This window comes from Procambarus clarkii, chromosome 50 (assembly GCF_040958095.1).
Source record: "Procambarus clarkii isolate CNS0578487 chromosome 50, FALCON_Pclarkii_2.0, whole genome shotgun sequence".
NCBI lineage: Eukaryota > Metazoa > Arthropoda > Malacostraca > Decapoda > Cambaridae > Procambarus > Procambarus clarkii.
In genome coordinates this window covers 7,888,747-7,909,704 of record NC_091199.1, presented here as the reverse complement: position 1 = coordinate 7,909,704, position 20,958 = coordinate 7,888,747, and the positions used below count along the sequence as shown (strand labels likewise).

At 37.1% G+C, this 20,958-nt stretch overlaps 1 protein-coding gene across 9 annotated transcripts in view; it reads right to left on the bottom strand.

The window, feature by feature from the left end:
* Positions 1-20,958, bottom strand: part of unc80 (unc80, NALCN channel complex subunit) — a 162,248-nt gene that overhangs the window by 109,844 nt on the left and 31,446 nt on the right. For all 9 annotated transcript variants that reach the window (XM_069303440.1, XM_069303447.1, XM_069303448.1 and 6 more), the window contains 5 exons: positions 9,544-9,683; positions 7,061-7,144; positions 5,166-5,225; positions 3,038-3,189; positions 2,450-2,593 (listed from right to left, as the gene is read on the bottom strand). In XM_069303440.1, coding sequence (XP_069159541.1) covers positions 2,450-2,593; positions 3,038-3,189; positions 5,166-5,225; positions 7,061-7,144; positions 9,544-9,683 — 580 coding nt within the window. The remainder of the gene's footprint in view (positions 1-2,449; positions 2,594-3,037; positions 3,190-5,165; positions 5,226-7,060; positions 7,145-9,543; positions 9,684-20,958) is intronic.

Below are 20,958 nucleotides of genomic sequence, written 5' to 3'. Positions count from 1 at the left end.
GTGCATGCAGAATGATAACCAAACCACAGAATAGAAGATCGAGAAATGACGACATTTCAGGACATCCTGGACCATAGTCAAGCCATATAAAATTCCTACTGAATATAACAAATGGTCCAGGACAGACCATTTGATAATGGTCCAGGCCAGACCAAAACGTCGTCATTTCTCCATTTTCTGTTATGTGGTTTGGTCATAATATCAGCCACTTTATTGTGACCCATTGTCTGCAGTGTGTGTGCAGAAGTTCATATTATGATGGTTGGGGTAGAAAAATTTGTGAATATGTTAATTTTTGGACTCCCCCTGTAAGAATTCTGCTTATCTGGGTGTTTAGCTTATCTGGTGAGGGGTCTCTCCCATATCGTCCGGATAAGCGAGCTTAGACAGTATTTGCATCAACTTTGTAGGTAATCAAAGATTTTATATAGCGAGGCTAACAATGCATGTCTTGAGATGGGAACCATCATGAACATAAAGTCACTGTTTTTCTCATGTAGGACCCTACAAGGAGTAGCTAAGGAGGCGCAGGTTAATCTGCTTACGTTACAGCAAGAGGTTTGCTTCATGTTACTCGAATCATGCAAATTGGTTGCTCTTACACAAGCGCAGATACACAAATGAATCATTACTCTGTTGTACTGACAGGTTATCCTAAAGTTACTGAGAAGTACAGTATATAGCAATTTATATTTTCAACCCTCTGTGATTTAGTTCTACAGGTTAGGACAAGAGTAAGAAAGCAGAGGTTAGATGAATAATTCTGTACCGAGGTTTACCAGCCACCACGGTCATCCTGGGTCACACTTCAGGCTTCTTCACCAAGTAGTCACAAAAGTAATCAAAAGTGTCAAAAGTCATTTGTATTTTAATTTGTGAATTGTATTTTGTATGATGCTAGTCTTATATGATATACAGTAAGATAGGGAACTATCAGGGTAAAACGCCCAGCCAGTATGACAATATAGCACTGGGAAGGTTTCAGGGTAAGGATTTGGAATGGGATGGTGGGAAGGAATGGTGCCCAACCACTTGGACGGTCGGGGATTGAATGCCGACCTGCATGAAGCGAGATCGTTGCTCAACCGTCCAGCCCAAGTGGTTAGCTTAGATTACCCTGGCCAGAGTAAGAAGCCAGTGGCTCTTTGAGGTCCTCTATCAAGAGGAGAGACCGTGTCTATGTGGTCACTCATCCAGTTACTGGACAAACCAATGAGCATTTAATGTGACTGACAGGAGATGCACTAAACATTCAAAACGTTATATCAATGGTCCCTAAATTTGGGCAAATCATATTTATTGACAAATAAAATGTAGTCAAACATGAATAGTTGCAGAGTTCCATATTTGTATTTTGACTGACATTAGATTCCAAAATTCCACGCTTTGTGTATAAGTGGATTTATTTAATATATAACCTCTGTACCTTCAAATATATCTCTGAATTATGTTCCTATGTATGCATATTTTATGAATCAAATACTGTATTATTATTATTATTATTATTATTATTATTATTATAATTTAATCTTGGTGTATTATTTTCTCCACATACAAATTTCAGTAAAGCGGCTGAAATAGTAAGTGTCAATGAGTCAATTTGGCTTTTGGAACTCAATTGTCTCTGCCCCATAAGAATAATTTAATTATAAAAAGCATATTTGCATCTTAATCCTTAACAAGTACATTGTCATTATCTTAATTTTCTCACCGATGTCGATGCTTTACTCTGCTGACTGCATTAACCTTCAGACTTTTTATCTTGACTTTCCATAAGCAGACAGCTGTTTGTCTTCACGGGATACATGTAGGTGCACTGAACAAATAATAAATTGATATTGTTGGCATGAATATTTCATCCCATTTTCTTTTTTCCAGTCTCTCCCTTCTCTAAAGTTTTCTTCTATCACTACTGCCATAGCTCCTTTCCCCAAGAACTTGAAAATTGTTTACTGCCTCTTAAAGAATGATCATAAAGGAATTGTACTGCACCTTCTTTTAAGCATTACTGTCTTTCCCTAATCCAAGAATTGGACACTTCGGTGTCTTACTTTCCATTTTAAGGCTATATTTTGGGATCATCCTTGACCTCTAATCTTCAATAAACTATCTGTATGTAGATATAATTCTGAACTATAGCTGAATCTTTCGTTTTTCATGACAAAGAACTTTGAGTTCGCAATTTTATCTTTGCAGTAACCTATTCTTATAGAAAAAGATATATAAAAATACTCTAGAAGCTAATTTAAACCCTATTCCATGTACCATAATGTTTGTAAACCTGCCAAAAGTAAAGATTAAGGAGTCATTAAAATATAATAGAAGATATGAGAACATGAACAACTCGCACAACTAAAAGTAAGGGTTATGTGTGTGACTCAGGTTGAGACCGTAGTGGCTGAATTGCATTAAGCATTTATGAACTTTTATTCCATTCAGAAAATCTTACCTTCTATAAATAAAATTAATGGCCCAATAAACCCCCTCTTCCATCCACTGATGCACAAACAGACACCGGAGAACAGCAACGTCAAGAAACGTTGCCAAGGTGGGATCCGTAAGAGAGCTTGGCTTAGCTCCTGTAGCCGAAATGCTGCAAGCACCAGAACAAGGTAAACAATCACTCTTGCGGTGGTAAAATCACACACAATTGTCTCTCACGTAGCTCGTTTAATAATTTAATCTTTATTAGATGGCTTATGTCATTTGACATATTGTGGTTCATCTAGGCAGAGCCCCTGCTAATTAAACCAAATAAAAGATCACCACACAAACATAAATCTTTGCATTAATCAGTTTACAAGAAAAGCTGAAAATATGTCTACATATCTGTTGCTATATAAGACAAGTGTAAATTTCCCCACCTGTCATAATAATTAAACTTCACTGTTTTACGAAGAAATTATGCTTGCCTAATGTAATATACGGTCATTACATGAAAAATACATCTCAGAAGAGGGATATACTGTACTGAGCTACATTTTTTCACATATCCTCCACTAATTTACTTGAAAATAAGTGACTTCTCAAATGTTACCTGGTCTTGGTAGAGGCATTGATTTCATTGAGTCTTGGTGAGTGGGAATCAGTAGGTGATGTGGAGGCTGCAAGGGAAGGTGGCTGCGTGGGACTGGTGGTGTCACTGATTTCCACAGTTGGTGTGCGGAGGAAGCACGATGGGTGCTCAGCCTGGAACCCAGATATAATGCGTAACAAACCATTTTTCTAACTTGTATTTTCAAACGTTTGATACATTCGAATGTAAAGTGAACATAATTTGTAATGATACAATATGCATCAACTAATACTGTACTTCTAAATTTGATGTGTTAGGAGTTCTCAATAAGTAAACTTAATAAGTTTTACAATAGTCAGGTAAATGCCAGTAGTACTGTACATATTTAGTGCATAGTACTGGTATTAATTATACAGGCAAACAGATCAAATGGAGGGGCTGAAGACTTGCCAGTTCAACATGCAGTTCTCCATATTGCTTTGATGGTGACACTATATGTCATCACTCTAGCTGTCATTACAATGTGCTGTTATTGGTTATCACCCTGGCTGTCACAACAATATGCTATCATCACTTTAACTCAGTGGCATAGCTTAGGGGGTAGCAGGGGGGAGTGGTTACTCCCCACCCCCCTGAGCGTATTCTTCAAAAGTGGCACCTTTTCAACATTTTTTAACTCTTTTAATTCACTTGTGCAATAAAACTGAAATTGTACAAGAGTTCCGTTCATTCAAAGAGATGTACAAAGAGATAATGTGCACTAGCAGTATGTCAAATTCAGATGTCAAGAAACTGACCATCAACAATGTATACTTACATTCATAATGCCCAATGACATGTGTTCGATTTATCCTTATGTGTCCATATTGTACCACATTTTTCTGACCTTACCAATAACTAGTGCAGTTACAGACTGATCCTTTAGCCAGCTGAAGCATATATAGTCACACCTTCATTTTACAATGAGCGAGTCTGGGTCAGTTTTCTTCTCCATTGAAAGATAGTTGGCTACTGAGTTGGATTATAATAAAGAAGAAGAATCTTTACAAGAATCAAGCCTTTTATTAAATTATATTTTATTTTTATTTTTTATTTTATTTTTATTTATGCATATACAAGAATGTACATAAGGAATGTGAGGATACAAATATGGTAATTACAGTCTTGTAAAGCCACTAGCACGCGCAGCGTTTCGGGCAGGTCCTTAATCTAAGAAAATTTTAAGGAGGTAAATACTTGCAAAAATTATAGACAAAAAAATGATAACAGATTACATGAAATGAAAAAAAGATGAGAGAAAATTGTAGGTACAGTATATTAAAGCACATAGGTAGCTGAGATTGATTGCAATGACAGCTTGAATGGTAGTTGACAAAAAATTGGTAGGCACAATACAGCAGAAACAATATAAGATTGGTTGCAATGACAGCTTGAATGGTAGTTGACAAAAATTGGTAGTCACAATACAGCATATGGCTAGCACATAGAAGAAGACAGCAATGAACACAATGATAAGGTTGTTTGATATTACATAAAAATTAGGAGATTGGGTAACACTAGGTACAGAGCAAATTTAAAGCTCAGTGTAGGAAACTAAGAAGATGAAGTTAGGTACTTTTTGGTTTTGCTTTTAAATAAGGCAAAAGTTTTACAGTTTTTCAATTCACTAGGGAGTGAGTTCCATAGACTAGGTCCCTTAATTTGCATAGAGTATTTACACAGATTATTAAATTACATATTAAATTAATAATATAATTTCCCTAGGTGATGGCAAAGATGATAACCTTTAAATGTAAAGTGGTCATAGGCCATCACTCCCTGCATCTCTCCGAGGGGACCAGGTTCTGGCTTGTGGTCCCCTGTAGGCATAAGGAACTCTGCGACTGATGACACTAAGCAGTATGGCACTAAATCAGTGTGATAGCTTAAGGGAGTCTCCAGGGCTCATCCAGAAATTGGCTTTTCATTACATTCAATGCTTTTTTTTTTTACTTTCCCATGTGAGCTGCACATAACGGTCATCACTGTTATTTTACTGAAGAGGAAATATAGAGAAGGCAAAACATACTGTTATGCCAACAGTGAATGTGCAACAAGATAGAGTAAAGAAATTAATAAAATAGGCAAATACGTAGGATGAAAATCATACCTTGTATACGTGCGACTCTCGTCCATCGTTGTCAGGGTAGGATCCAAGTCTGAATATCACCTTGTGGGGAAAGATATGCTCAGTCAGGACCAGTCATAGTACTAATATAAGATATGTAGGCCACTTGGAAGTCTGCTATATGTTGCGTGGATATGGATAACTGGAGCAGCTGGCAATTAGACATAGGATACCTTGTGTTATTAACCACAAGAGCACAGCCACCATAGCAATTGTTGCAATCACTTGGAACACTATCAAAAGCTGCTGTGCAGATTCAAATCACTTGAGCAGCTATCATAAGCATATAAGGTATTAATAGTTGTTGCATATCTGCTGGTTACTGAATGATTTATGTGATGAAGAGTCATTCATGCTACTGCCAAAAGAAGTAAAAACCTTATGCAAATATCATGAGAACAGATTACATGAAAAGAACAAAAAGCTACCATAAAGTCCGTCAGACAGCTGTCGAAGGGCACAGATTACTCAGGCAGTTGCCATAAGGACATGAGTAATGCAGACAGCATCCACACATGGTCATGCTGTTTTGTTAAGTGTCATGGGAATACATGCCACATGACTCAATGTCACTAGAACTCATGCCATAAGGGTAAGTGATGCCTGCCCATGCACCAGCTGGACTGCTGGGGTAATTACATAAGTGTAATTACTCAAGTGTAGTTACAGGATGAGAGCTATGGTTTTGGTGTTTCGTATAATGGTTTGAAACTACTGTACTGATGGCTTTGGCATCCACTGCCTTCTCGCTTAACTTGCTCCAACATTTCAAGAGGGCATAAGGTTCAAACTAAGGAAACAAAGCTACTGAAAAAACATCAGAAACTTCACTTTTGAAAGCAGAGTGATAGACAGTTGGAACAAGTTAAACGAGAAGGCAGTGGAGGCCAAAACAATCAGTAGTTTCAAAGCGTTATATGACAAAGAGTACTGTGAAGACGAAACACCAAAAGCATAGATCTCATCCTGTAACTACACTTGGGTAATTATTTAGGTAATTACACAAAAATTAGTCAGTATATCATACACAACCATTCTCTTTCTCTCCTCACTAAAAACTTACACTTTTTACCTTATAGCTTACTATATGGGTTATCTAGTCCTGTCCAGGTTTAGCTTCTCCTCCCCTTCTCAAGCCTATCTTCCAACCTCCCCTCTCTCTCTCTCTCTCTCTTTCTCTCTCTCTCTCTCTTTCTTTCACCTTTCTGCCTCTCCTCCCCCCCTCTCCACCTTTTTCCTTCTTTTCTCCTTTACTCCCATTTCCTCCCCTCTCCACCATTCTTCCTCTATCTCCTTTCCTCTGCCAACATCCTCCTCTCTTCTCTCTCTCTATCTCTTTCTCAGAAAATATAATATTATGAAAAGATGAGAAATTGCTGAAAAATTCTACAAGTATTTCTTCAAAGGGCAATATAGCAAACCTCAACCAGCCAATGTCATTCACATACCCCCACTGTGTCATCTTGAAAAATTAGGTGAAGATAGCCCCAAACGTCTGGCCTCCAATCTTGAATAAACAGACAGACATTCTCTTTTTTATAGATATAAAAACATTCATTACAGGCCAAGTTTCTTAACAAAGGTAAGTTAAGCTCTATCTTAGAATTAATCACAAGTTCGTGACCCTAACATCACTGTTGATAATCTACCATATGTTCCTGACCCCAGCATCACTGTTGCCATCTATCACATGTGCCTGACCCCAGCATCACTGTTGCCATCTATCACATATGCCTGACCCCAGCATCACTGTTGCCATCTATCACATGTGCCTGACCCCAGCATCACTGTTGCCATCTATCACATGTGCCTGACCCCAGCATCACTGTTGCCATCTATCACATGTTCCTGACCCCAGCATCTTTGTTGCTACCTACCACATGTTCCTCTTCTGTGCTGGATGTCTCCTCTGGGATGGTCTCAGGAAAGGTGGCCTCACGATTCCCACACAGGAGTCGCAGCTGACACAGCGGACAGGGGTAAGAGATGTGGTCACATTCGCACAAGGTTAGACAAGGTCAGCTGCAGCAATTATCATTTGTAGAAAGATAATTAACAATAGTGATAGCTACAGTTCATCCTGGGTAACCAAAATACTGAGGGATATTATTGGATATACTGTACTGTGTCAGGACATATCAATCAAGCCACTGCATTCATGGATAGCAATTACTAGAGGAACACTGAGGGATACAGTCAGTATTATTAACTACTGGGAATATGGTGTTAATGTGAGCCTTGTTGAGTGTGTGTAGAGGCACAGTTTGGGTTCCACCATTCTGGTACAGATTAATGACATGGGAAATGGTGATCAGACTGTTACTGAGAAACACAAGGGGGGCTAAATTTATATGAAACCTGCAAGATGGTAATTATGAGGTGAAGACGTTAAGCCAATATGACTGTATTACACTTGAAAGAGATATGAAGACATGGAGCTGGGATATGACTATGGAGTGAAGGAATGGTATCCATCCACTTCAAATTCAAATTTTATTCAAAAGAATGTGTGTATAAAGAATATAAGAGTAATGTAAATAAATAAATAAATAAATAAATATGTTTATTCAGGTAAGGTACATACATACAAGTGATGTTACATTAATGGATTGATATATAGAGCTAGTACATACAATGCCTAAAGCCACTATTACGCGATGCGTTTCGGGCAAGAAAGACATTAATATCTAGAACTTAATACTAATTGAGCATAAAGAATAAAAAGTGTTGAGAACAAATACAAATAAAGATAAAAAAAAGGGGGAACATGACTGAAAAAGCAGCACAAATACAATAGGTTGACAAACAGTGTTGATTAAAAAAAAATAACAGACATGGGTTGACAATAGAGGAGTGAGGTAGGTTACAGGGAATTTATTAGGTAGTGTTTAGTTTTTATCTTAAACTGGTTGAGAGAGGTACAGTCTTTAACATGGTTGGGTAGGTCATTCCAAATTCTGGGTCCCTTGATTTGTAGAGCATTTCTAGTTTGATTAAGTCGTACTCTAGGAATATCAAAACTGTATTTATTTCTGGTGTGGTGCTCATGGGTTCTGTTACAACCTTCAATGAAGCTTTTGAGGTCAGGATTGGCATTACAGTTCAGCATTTTATATATGTATAATACACAAGCGAGAATGTGCAGTGACTTAATATCTAACATATTCAGAGATTTAAGTAAGGGTACCGAGTGATGTCTGGGGCCAGAGTTGGATATTGTCCTAATAGCAGCTTTGTGTTGGGTAATTAGAGGACGTAAATGATTTTGGGTAGTAGAGCCCCAAGCACAAATACCATAGTTGAGGTATGGATAGATGAGGTACAATTGTGGGGAAAGGAGTTACACAAACTAATGAAGCCACTATGATGCAAAGTGTTTCTGGAAAAACTTCAAGTAAATTGGGGAAAAAATGTATTTAAGGAATGAAGGGGTAAACACTTTATGGACCATTGGGAATAGAGCACTGACCCTGCAAGAAGTAAGGATGTCACTACCTGTATACCGAACAAATCAGGCAGATGGATCGTAAATTAAATTGCTTAAATTTGCACCCAAAACATAAGTTGTAACAATTACCAACAAAATAAAGCATGCCACGAGAGAAATAGCTTTCAAGAGGCTACCAACACTGAATCAGTCGAGAATATTGTCAACCTCAACATAGCAGCAGAAGCCTAAAATATTTTGTTGTTCAGGCAATAATATTGAAATAGTTAAACTAGGAGATTTATTATAGCTTAATATATGTGTGTGCCTTACAAACATAGTGCTTTAACATGATTAAACAGTTTAATAATTACAATTAAAATAATAATTAAAAACTATCAAATAAAGTTAGCTGAAAACTCTTATTGCTAAGATGATAGTAGAACACAGGAGAATAAAAACAAAGGTGAAAACAAGATTTAGCTACATGTTATCTTTATCTCTGATGCTGAACAAGTGGACAACACATAATCATCAACTCTTTTTCAATACATCTCTAACATGGAAATTTTGAATTTCAAACTTCCAATTTTGAACCTGAATTATTTATATGAAGTACATACTGATACTGTACAATGAAGATCTGTTTAATAAAATAATTTATTCCTCTTTAACTTGAAGATACCTATACAAAATTGTTGTCTAATAATTCCTACCAAACAGAAGAAAGATCTATTAGTATTATGGAAAAACTAAACAAAATTTCACAGGAAATCAGTAAAAGTTCACCTAAGAATGATTATGTACTATTTTATCGAGGCCATCATTCATGCCTTGCTTTTTCAGTTTCCTTCACCTTTTTACCTTCTCTTCATCTTCCCTTCTTAACCTTAACACCTTTACCTTTCCCTCTTCACCGTGCATGCATCTCACCTCCTCCTCGAGCTTGGCAGCATCAGGGATCCTAGAGTCAAGGGTGGAGGATGAGGATGGGTCGCTGGGAGGCGGGGTGATGGAGCGGCTCTTCCCACCATTCAAGAGGAACAGAAGGTTCTCATCATCCGGGCTGATACCTGCAGAAATGACCAAACAGTTCAAGTAAAATTATAAGAATTATATGTATTTTGTTTAAAAAATTCTTCAGTATGTTAGAAAATGTCATAAAACAGGCTTGTTTGGGATTTTGAATTACTTATCACTGTTACAGAATAATGACAATGTTATGGAATAATAATAATAAAGTTAACATGCCTCTGCATCTATGGCTGCTTTAGCAATTTTGGGTCTTTGATGTACTAAATCTGACAATTTTTTATTATCGAGCAAGAAGGAAGGATGCGTTAATTCTTCATCAAACATATATGTTGCATTACTTAATTATTTGTAAAACTGGGTTCTAATATACTGTGCAGAACTATAAAATATTTTATTGCTTGCTTTGCTTAGAAGACCAATTAGAGATAAAAACATGACAGGTATGACTAAAAGTCTATCCAGGGGTGTCAAACTTATTTGCTAGGGTGGGCTATGAATAGGAAGATATTTCCCTTTCTGGGGCAAGAGTGAAGCAGTAATAATAATAAGAAGAAAGGAATGAAGGAATAATAATAATAATAATAATAATAATAATAATAATAATAATAATAATAATAAAAACATTTACTAAAGTGTCTGGTATTGCTGGTTCTTGACACTTAGCATTTCTTGGTCTGGCACATTGGAACAAGTCTGGTGCAAATGACTGAGCACCCTTGATTATTGAGTTCAGGTGTGCAAAACCAAATTGAGATTTGTTAATGCTCAATACAGAATAGAATAAAAGTTATTCAGACATATGCGCATCCAAACATGGACATAATGAAACAAGAAATAGAAAGCATCCAGAATGCTGCCTTTCTGAGAGTAGAACCAGGATCTCCATTGTTGGAGTTAGTTAGTTTAGTTCATTTATTATGCACCCCATACCCATCTTGTGGGCGGTAGTGAAAAGGGTTACAGAGCCACATAATGGGCTCAGGGACTGAACCCCGCAATTCATTTAGCTAAGCATGTTACAATCTTGATGAGCTAGTTACAAAATTCAATACATTATTGGAGGAAAGTGAGTTCCTTGTCACTCATGCTGACAGCAGGGGAGGCTCACGCTGAAACCCATCCCTCCCATCATGCATACCTGAGTTTACCTGAGGGCCACTATCTCACTAGTAGCCTCCACGAGGACAGGAAGCTGTCAGCTCGTCAAATGTCTCCCCTCATTTGTCACCATAATTGTTTCGAGCTGGGTTTTAAAATTAGGCAGTGCTTTGGCACCTACGGATTCCGGTTAGGGTTTTTAACACTATAGGTGAAAACTTGTAATACCTGTTATATCCTGCAATATTTAATTATCACTTTATTAATGCTTTTAAATAATTAACACCTCACTTTTTAAGTAGATTAAAGTTGAAACAGAATGTCACAAGCTGGGCTGGTGTGCAAAATAAAGATGATTTATTAAGTGGATGGCACCTTCAGCTAATCCCTTCCTGTGATTGGAAGGGATTAGCCCCTCCCCTTGATTGCCCCTCCTATTATTAAAACAAATTATGCATATAATAACAGCATTTAACACTAAAAATACTTGGATATATTGAAATTTGTTAGTGACTTCCAATCTAGGAATCTCCTATGACGAAACTGTACTGTGTTCGCTTTAGCATACAGTATATAATAAGTAATATCACTATTTATAAGTAATATAAATAAGTAACATCACTCGGTACCCCTACTCAAATCTCTGAATATGTTAGACATTAAGTCACTGCACATTCTCTCATGTGTATTATACATATATAAAACGCTAAACTATAATGCCAATCCTGATCTCAAAAGCTTCATAGAAGGTTGTAACAGAACCCATGAGCACCACACCAGAAATAAATACAGTTTTGATATTCCTAGAGTACGACTTAATCAAACCAGAAATGCTCTACAAATCAAGGGGCCCAGAATGTGGAATGACCTTCCCAACCATGTTAAAGACTGTACCTCTCTCAACCAGTTTAAGTTAAAAACGAAGCTATACCTAATAAATTCCCTGTAACCTACCTTACCCCTCTGTTGTCAACCCATGTATGTTTTTTTTTTTTTTTTTTTTTTTTTTTTCAATTCAACGCTGTTTGAATGTAATTTTCTGTAATAATTTGTAATTGTATTTGTGCTGCTTTTTCAACAATGTTCCCCCCTCTTTTACCTCTATTTTTATTTGTACTCAACACATTTTATTCTTTTTACCCATTAGTTTTAAGCTTTAGTCATTAGTGTTTTTTCCTGCCCGAAACGCTTTGCGTAATAGTGGCTTTAGGCATTGTATGTACTACCTCTATCTATAAAGCCAACAAACTTTGTAAAATCTCTTTATGTATGTACCTTTACCTAAATAAAAATTATTATTATTATTATTATTATTACTATTATTATAATAATAAATCATTGTGTAGGGGGAGAGGCAGCCAGAGTATATATACATGTTAGACTTATACTGAGGTCTCTCCAAGGTGAAGAGAGCTGCCAGGGCGGCCCCTAGGCTTGCTGGCGTCCCGGACAAACTCAACTTCCGCGCACTTACAAGTATAAGTATAACAAGTACAAGTACAATACAGTACAATAAGTACAAGTATACTTACAAGTATATAATTTTTGTTTTAATTCTTCACTAAGAGGAACAACTGTAAATTTATTTATTTATTTATTTATTTATTTATTTATTTATTTATATACAAGAAGATACATTGGAGGTTAACAAAGAATATAGAAATTTAGTGGATTTTACATTCTTGTAAAGCCACTAGCACGCATAGTGTTTCGGGCATTATTAAATGTATATTATTAATGTATGTACTTTTAAATGTATTAATAGTGTACTACAACATGATATGACATAAAACTGTTACAAAATCCACTATGAGCTCTTTTTAATGACAGAGTTAAGACATTTTGTGTAACGTTTTACTTTTAATTATCATATTAATAGAGAGTCATACTTTGGATATACAAGGGATAAAACAGAAAGCCCTAAGGGAGATCGGTGTAGTGAACACTCCCGAGGACTTCAATAGGAGGCGGAGCTGTAGCAAATACCTTCCTGTGATTTATTTATTTATTTATTTATTTATGCATATACAAGAATGTACATAAGGAATGTGAGGATACAAATATGGTAATTACAGTCTTGTAAAGCCACTAGCACACGCAGCGTTTCGGGCAGGTCCTTAATCTAAGAAAATTTTAAGGAGGTAAATACTTGCAAAATTTATAGACAAAAAAATGATAACAGATTACATGAAATGAAAAAAAAAAGATGAGAGATAATTGTAGGTACAGTATATTAAAGCACATAGGTAGCTAAGATTGATTGGAATGACAGCTTGAATGGTAGTTGACAACAAATTGGTAGGCACAATACAGCATATGGCTAGCACATAAAAGAAGACAGCAATGAACACAATGATAAGGTTGTTTGATATTACATAAAAATTAGGAGATTGGGTAACACTAGGTACAGAGCAAATTTAAAGCTCAGTGTAGGAAACTAAGAAGATGAAGTTAGGTACTTTTTGGTTTTGCTTTTAAATAAGGCAAAAGTTTTACAGTTTTTCAATTCACTAGGGAGTGAGTTCCATAGACTAGGTCCCTTAATTTGCATAGAGTGTTTACACAGATTAAGTTTGACCCTGGGGATATCAAAGAGATATTTATTTTTGGTGTGGTGATAATGGGTCCTATTACATCTGTCCAGGGAGAGTTTCAGAGCATGGTTTGCATTTAAGAACAGGGTTTTGTAAATGTAGTTGACACAAGAGAATGTGTGGAGGGAGTTAATATTTAGCAAGTTTAGAGATTTAAACAAGGGAGCTGAGTGTTGTCTGAAAGCAGAGTTAGTTATTATTCTGATAGCAGATTTTTGCTGTGTGATGATGGGCTTAAGGTGGTTTGCAGTGGTAAACCCCCATGCACAGATACCATAATTAAGATAGGGGTAGATTAGTGCATAATATAGTGAGAGGAGAGCAGAGTTAGGAACATAATATCTGATTTTGGAGAGTATACCAACTGTCTTAGAGACTTTGTTAGTTATGTGATGAATGTGGGTGCTGAAGTTGAGTCTCTTGTCTAGGAATAGGCGAAGAAACTTGCCATCATTTTTATTACTGATGTTAATGTTGTCTATCTGTAGCTGAATTGCATTTGATGATTTGCTTCCAAATAAGATGTAGTAAATCTTTTCGATGTTTAATGTTAGTTTGTTCGTTGACATCCATAAGTGGACTTATGATTGGCTGTTGCAGGGAATGCCAACACTCTTTCTAGGAATGAAATGCAAACTAAGAAATATGTCCTTTTGCACAATATGTTTTGCCCCTGACAGAAATGTTCATCTAACTGAATAATGTAGTCCAATAAGAGGGCGGAGAATCGTATCACCGATGTTATAATTATTATTATTAGTAGTAGTAGTATTTGTGTGGCAACACCCACTGAAGACGTGAGAAGTTTGGTAGCCAAACCATTGTTCTATAACACCTGTTATATCCTACAATATTTATTTATCACTTTATTTATACTTTTAAATAATTAACACTTCACGTTTTTGGTAGATTAAAGTTGAAACAGCATATCATAAGTAGGGCTGGTGTGCAGAACAATGATAATTTATTAAGTGGATGCGGCACCTTTAGCTGATCCCTTGCCTGTGATTGGCTGTGGTGAATGTCAACAAATAATATCTACCAATGATATGGAGGCTGGTGGGAGGTGGGGGGGACTTCTTACTTCAGCACAACAACCCGCCTTATGGGCTGCTGTTTGGATATTTTTAGTGCGTTGGAAAAATCAGAGATGGCGCTAGGTGTATTTTGAAGGGTAAAATGTTAATAGTGCAATTTGATTCCAACAGATGGCATAAGCTGTATCTTTTGGCTACTATTTACCAGCAGACTTCTTGATAGTGTTCTTTTCTGCCGACAGATGGCATCAGCTGTATTATTATTACTTCCGAATTCTCTTTTAAACTCTGATCTATAAATCCCGTAGCTTATGATAAGGTTTTATACAATACTGGTATTAAGTAACTGAAGTTCTGCAATAACTTCTTTATCTACTGTTGAGGATATCATATAACGTCTGGTTACGATATTCTGCACTCTGTTGAGTTGTGATGTATTTCCAAATAAATTAAACATCAATCCATAATATTATTAAAACAACAAATTATGTATGTAATACCAGCATTTCACACTAAAAATACTTAGATTTATTGAAATCTGGTAATGAATTCCAATCTAGGAATCTCCTATGACGAAACTGTACTGTATTCATCTAGTTGTATTCACCTAGTAGTGCTTACGAGGGTTGAGCTCTGCTCTTTCGGCCCGCCTTTCAACTGTTAATCAATCACCTGTTACTATTTTTTGTGTAAAATACACATCGAATACTGTATGTAGGGCATACGTAAATCTGTGTATCTATGTATTTACGTATGTAGGTTAGCTTAGCATTTTAAAAGCACCGAATCACCTTCTGTGGTTGATTGTTCAATAAATCCCTGAACTATATGTTTAACACATTTCTAATTAACCCTGTCCATGGAGGACAGAAGAAAATGTATATATGCTGGTTAGCATTGTAAATGTGTGCCTACGTCTGTGGTAGAAAATAATAATAATAATAATAAATATATTTTTTGTCCACCCACACACACCCAGGAAGTAGCCTGTAACAGCTGTCTAACTCCCAGGTACCTATTTATTGTTAGGATTTAACAGGGGCATCAGGGTGAAAGAAACTGCCCATTTGTTTCTGCCTAGTCCGAAAATCAAACCCGTGCCACTGGATTACGAGTCCCGCGCGCTGTCCACTCAGCTACCAGCAACGGTTATGTACGAATCGACCAGTCCCCAAATCTCCATGGAGATGTGTATCCAAGACGAATTCTTGCTATTGCTGATTCTCTCCCGCGGCCACCTCCTCTTCGTCCATAATGATTGGGATTGCCAGCTGCAACCGCATTGTACCAGCGTACAGATGAACTGGTTTGTACTTCTATCCTTCTTTCCTCAGTTATCTTGTCACGGTGATGTTGCCTGACAATACCTCTAATTTGTAGCAGAGTCTTGGGTATGAAGTATTCAATATGGTCTCCTTCAGCGCCTTCAGCAGCCAGCACATCTGCTCGTTCATTTCCACAGATTCCAACATGGGAGGAGAGCCACAGAAACTTGACGACTCTTCCCTGATTAGTTAGTACCCTCACAGCTCTCTTGATTTCAGCAACTATCGCAATATTTTTAGCCTTATTTTTACTAAGGCTTTGTAGTGCTGCTTTTGAATCAGTGCAGATCACTGCACCGTTAATGTTTCGCTCAAAAAATCTTAATGCCCTAACAATGGTAGTTAGCTCTGCATTGAAGAGGCATAGATCTTAATATGTGCTTTTTCTTCACTTGCCTTTTAAAAGGTATTATTGCTAATTACAGTGTATGCTGCCCCAGCCATGCCATTGGTAGGATTAGATGACCCATCAGTGTAGATTTGGAGTTGACATTCAGTATTTAATTTATAAGTTAATGCTCATTCACTACAGTTTAGTTTATTATTGTTCAATTCACTCTTAATTATTTACTTTATAAGTATTACTTTAGATTTTTAAATTATTTTCACCATTCTGTGTTTCGGTTGACCTCAGAAATACAGCACATCCAGGACGCTGCCTTTCTGAGTAGAGGGAACCAGGTCGTTCATTGTTTGCTGAACAATGTTTGCTGTTTTTGTTTGTTTGCGAGGACTTCCCCTCCTGGCCTGAAATAAGTTTATTGAGGTAAAATACACACAAAGGGATGAGGTAGCTCAAGCTATTCTCACCCCGTTCAGTACATCGTGTTAATACATACATAGACACACATCACAAGCAATAAACATTACCAAACATTCTGAGAGATAAACATAGAATGTTTGGTAATATGTTTATTGTTTGTGATGTGTGTATATGTATGCTTGTTTAATTACTTCACAGGTGTAACCCTTTTGCACTGTCCCTTCTTATCCAGTCTGGCCTTGTGTTTGAGATCTTCACTGGTCATGAATGTATTTCTTGAGGCTAATATTTGCAAAAGTTTAAATGCCGTTTCTCAGGGCAAATAACATTTGGATCCATTAATTATATTCACTTTTTTATAAAGTTCCCTTCTGAGAAAGGCTTCAGAAACAGTTATTTAATAATTCATGAGCAATTTTGTAACCTACAGCCTCACTGACTTGATGAAGACTTAGTGACCCACTGTTCAATGACTTCTAACTCATCCATTTTATCGTCTATTTGCCACTTGTATATTTATCATATTTATTGGTAGGCTTTATTAAGATGGTTAACCTCATAGTTATAAGTAACTTGCATTCTCAGGCAACAACCACCTGTTGTTTTACAAAACAAATATGTTGGTTTTCTTTCATCACCAACCAGCCGAATGTCCATGAATCTCCATTAATTTTTCGTTTCTGTGCTAAGTCTCCGTGGGGCAGTGGTGACACAGCGGCATTTCGCCGGCGATTTGGGCTGGGTTCGTATCTTAGCCGGGGAGGATTGACTAGGCACCAAACCTTAACTGTAGCCTCTGCTCACCCAGCAGTGATTGGGTAGATTTGGCAGGTCGTATTCCAAGGAATATTAAGATTAAGATTAAGGTCCCGAAGGTTATGCGTGCTAAAGGCTTTACATGAATGTAAGAACTCTTGTATAAATAAAATTAAATACAAAATTGTAGAAGAATTTGAGTTCAACATAATAATTATAAGTGATAGTATAGATTGTAATGGCAAAGTTGCCTGTTTTGAGTACTAAAATTGGGTGATGGGGGGGGGGGGGGGGTAGCAGAGTGAGTTTGGAGCATAAGGTGGGAACTATGAGGAGGAAATTAGAAACTTTTTTGTTTTGCTTTTGAATAATTACGACGTTACGTGTAGTACGCGTCCTAAACTCATCCAGTGGTCTAACTAGAACCGTAAATGACTGACTCTATACTCTATACTCCCTGGGACTCTAAACCCCCAGGTGTCATGTGTGACACCACTGGGACTCTATACTCTAAGAATGAAGAGCAACAAGTAAGACAAAATACAACACAATGAATCTCCAGCAGGCTTGTCATTCTTGAGTGCAACAGATATAGGACTGAACATGTCTACAATATTTACAATAGTGTAGGGGAGTGCATGGTGGGGTTCAGGGTAGATTGTATACCGCTGCTACAAGCCTATAGTCACTATAGAATCTAGAATATTTTGAAAATTAAAATTATCTGAATTACTAGAAACGAAACTAACTAAGGATTTAGTGTAAGTATACACACACACACACGAATAAGTGTAAAGTGATGGAAGTATTAACAGGAGACAGTATACACAGAAGTGAAGGTACATACTTGTAGCAACTCTAAAAGGAGATCTGGGAGTGGACGCAACACTAAACCGAGCTCCAGAGGCACATATAAATAGCATAACGTCAGCAGCGTACTCTACGGTAGCAAAAGTTAGAACATCATGTTCAGGAACCTAAGTACGGAGGCATTTAGAGCACTTTGCACCGCCTACGTGAGATCAGTCTTTTTCTGAGAGTATGTTACCCCATCATGGAGTCCCCACCTGAAGAAACACATAAGGAAACTGGAAAAGGTTCAGAAATTTGCGACGAGGCTAATCCCAGAATTGCGAGGGATGGGGTATGAAGAGCGACTGAAAGAACTGAACCTGCCCACGCTAGAAAAAGGAGAGGGAGAGATATGATAGAGATGTATACAATACTTAGGGGGATTGACAATGGAAATAGAGGAAATGTTCACGTTGAATATCAATAGAACAAGGGGGCATAACATCTCTGACTCATCTAAGTCGTTGAAACTCAGATGAGTGAGAGATGTTAGAAAGTTTTCATTTAGTGTAGGAGTAGTGGGAAAATGGAATGAGCTAAAGGAGCAGGAGCAGGTTGTGGAAGCAAACTCCATTCATAACTTTAAAAAGTAGACATGATTGGAAAATAGGACAGGAGTCATTGCCTTTAAACAACCGATGGCTAGAAAGGCTGGGTCCAAGAGCTAATGCTCGATCCTGCAGGCACAAATAGGTGAGTACAAATATGTGAGCACACACACACACACACACAAAGCGTTATATATGACAAAGAGTGCTGGGTAGACGGGACACCAGGAGCGTAGCTCTCATCCTGTAACTACACTTAGGTAATTACACAATATAACTATAACTGCGTGACGCGCACACAATCCACTCCGTCAATACGTTCTCTCGATTGCCCCTCCGTAAAAATATAGTGGTTTAGCCTAACTCAAAGTGTCAAAAGTAGAGGGGGTAGAAATAGCCTAAGCTACTCTATCCCTTTGAGATGTATTTCTTTCTTATCTCAATAAACATACTTGAACTTGAACTCAAAGTGTCAAAACTAGCTAACCTAATGGAGTGGATACTCATTATTCTCAGGCAGGGTCAATACTGGGGTGTTTTCAATGTCCGTCAACCACCGCATATTTTACTGTGGTAACGATGCCGTATACAATATATCGTGTTCAGTAAGAGGAGGAGCGTCACGGGTTAAGGCTGCCTAACACCAGGAATGTGATCGATATACCATACGAAACCTTAAAAGGAGATGTATCAGTTTCGTTCAATATATACAAGAATTAGCGTTGTGTGACTATAGAGGCAAGTCATCTTCCCTTCACAGCGTGCAGATTAAGTGTAATTAATGAAATCAAATTATCCGATTCTGATTAAGGTCTGATTAAGACTTTTTGTACTCTCTGTAATTCAATATGTGCTCTTCTCACGGGATGAGTATTGGGTACACACAATAATCTTTACTGTCTTGACACAATAATCTTTACTGTCTTGACACAATAATCTTTACTGTCTTGACACAATAATCTTTACTGTCTTGACACAATAATCTTTACTGTCTTGACACAATAATCTTTACCGTCTTGACACAATAATCTTTACTGTCTTGACACAATAATCTTTACTGTCTTGACACAATAATCGTTACTGTCTTGACACAATAATCTTTACTGTCTTGACAGAAGCTCAACACGTAAGCTAATTGTTTGCGGGCTTTGTGTATTTAACATGTTCTATGCTGCTATAAGCAAATAATTCTCCATCTAAACTGGTTCATTGGTGTGTGTAGGAATAGCATATATACAGTTGTACGTTGTAGTCCATATTGCCTTAAAACGTTAAAATATTAATTTAAATTTAAAATTTGTAAAAAGAAATGAAACTTAAAATCTGTGTATGGCAGGAAACTGAATCATATGTTGCTTTTAACGTTATACAGACATTCTTAAAGTCTAGTTAATAACCTCATATGTGTGTGAGTAGTCTGAAAATACATTGAAATATGTATTGGTACCGGATCAGTAACTATGAAATCAGAAGCCTAGCTTCATTATACATTATTGCATTAGCATTCCAATGTAAATACCAGTTTTGTTTAGCCTGTTTTACTAAAACATGAATTAGTATCTTATCTTGATTTTTAAAAGTTTTTGTTTTCTAAGAGACCTATGTGTATATTGGCGGGAAAGTTGGTCCCCCGAGGGCCTATAGCTACCCGGGGGTCAATAGCCTCACAATGCTAGTTTTATCAAGCAAAAAGTTCATTCGCTGCTCTGCACGTCATACGTGACATTTTCATTAGAATACTGTGGCAAAAAGTAGCCCAAGTAGTAACAGTGTTAATATTATAAGTTACATCAGACGCTCGTTCGACAAGCCTCGCCCAAGACCTATTTTAATTGGAGAAAATATTATCTTATAAAATATGATCGTTGGGAAAAATACTTTGCATGTAGTCTTTCATTAGTAACAGTAATTTATGTATATGAGGTACAAAGGATCATATTACATTTTTATTACATTTTTTACTTGGTACAGTGTTTGTATTTTTCGAGGATAAATTAAGTCACTAATGTTTAGTTCAGTGTTTAATTTCGCACACAGGTCATTAGAGACGTGATTAGTGATATCATCACTAACATTTACTTAATAGTTATATAAAACACAATAATCCGCCATACAATAAAGAGAGTTTTTGGCGTTATCAAAAATTGTTGGAACATCGCCGCCATATTGGCCGAGTTCAAGTCGCCGAAGCGGGAAGTCCACAAGGTGTTTACTCGCTCACAGGTGCCGCCCTCACCTCTTGTGGCCGACCACAAGCCGCAGGAGTGACTGTCTCCCGCCCAACCAGCTCACCAGTAAGGAAACAAGCGCTGTCTTGGTAATTTAGAGGCGCTAACGACC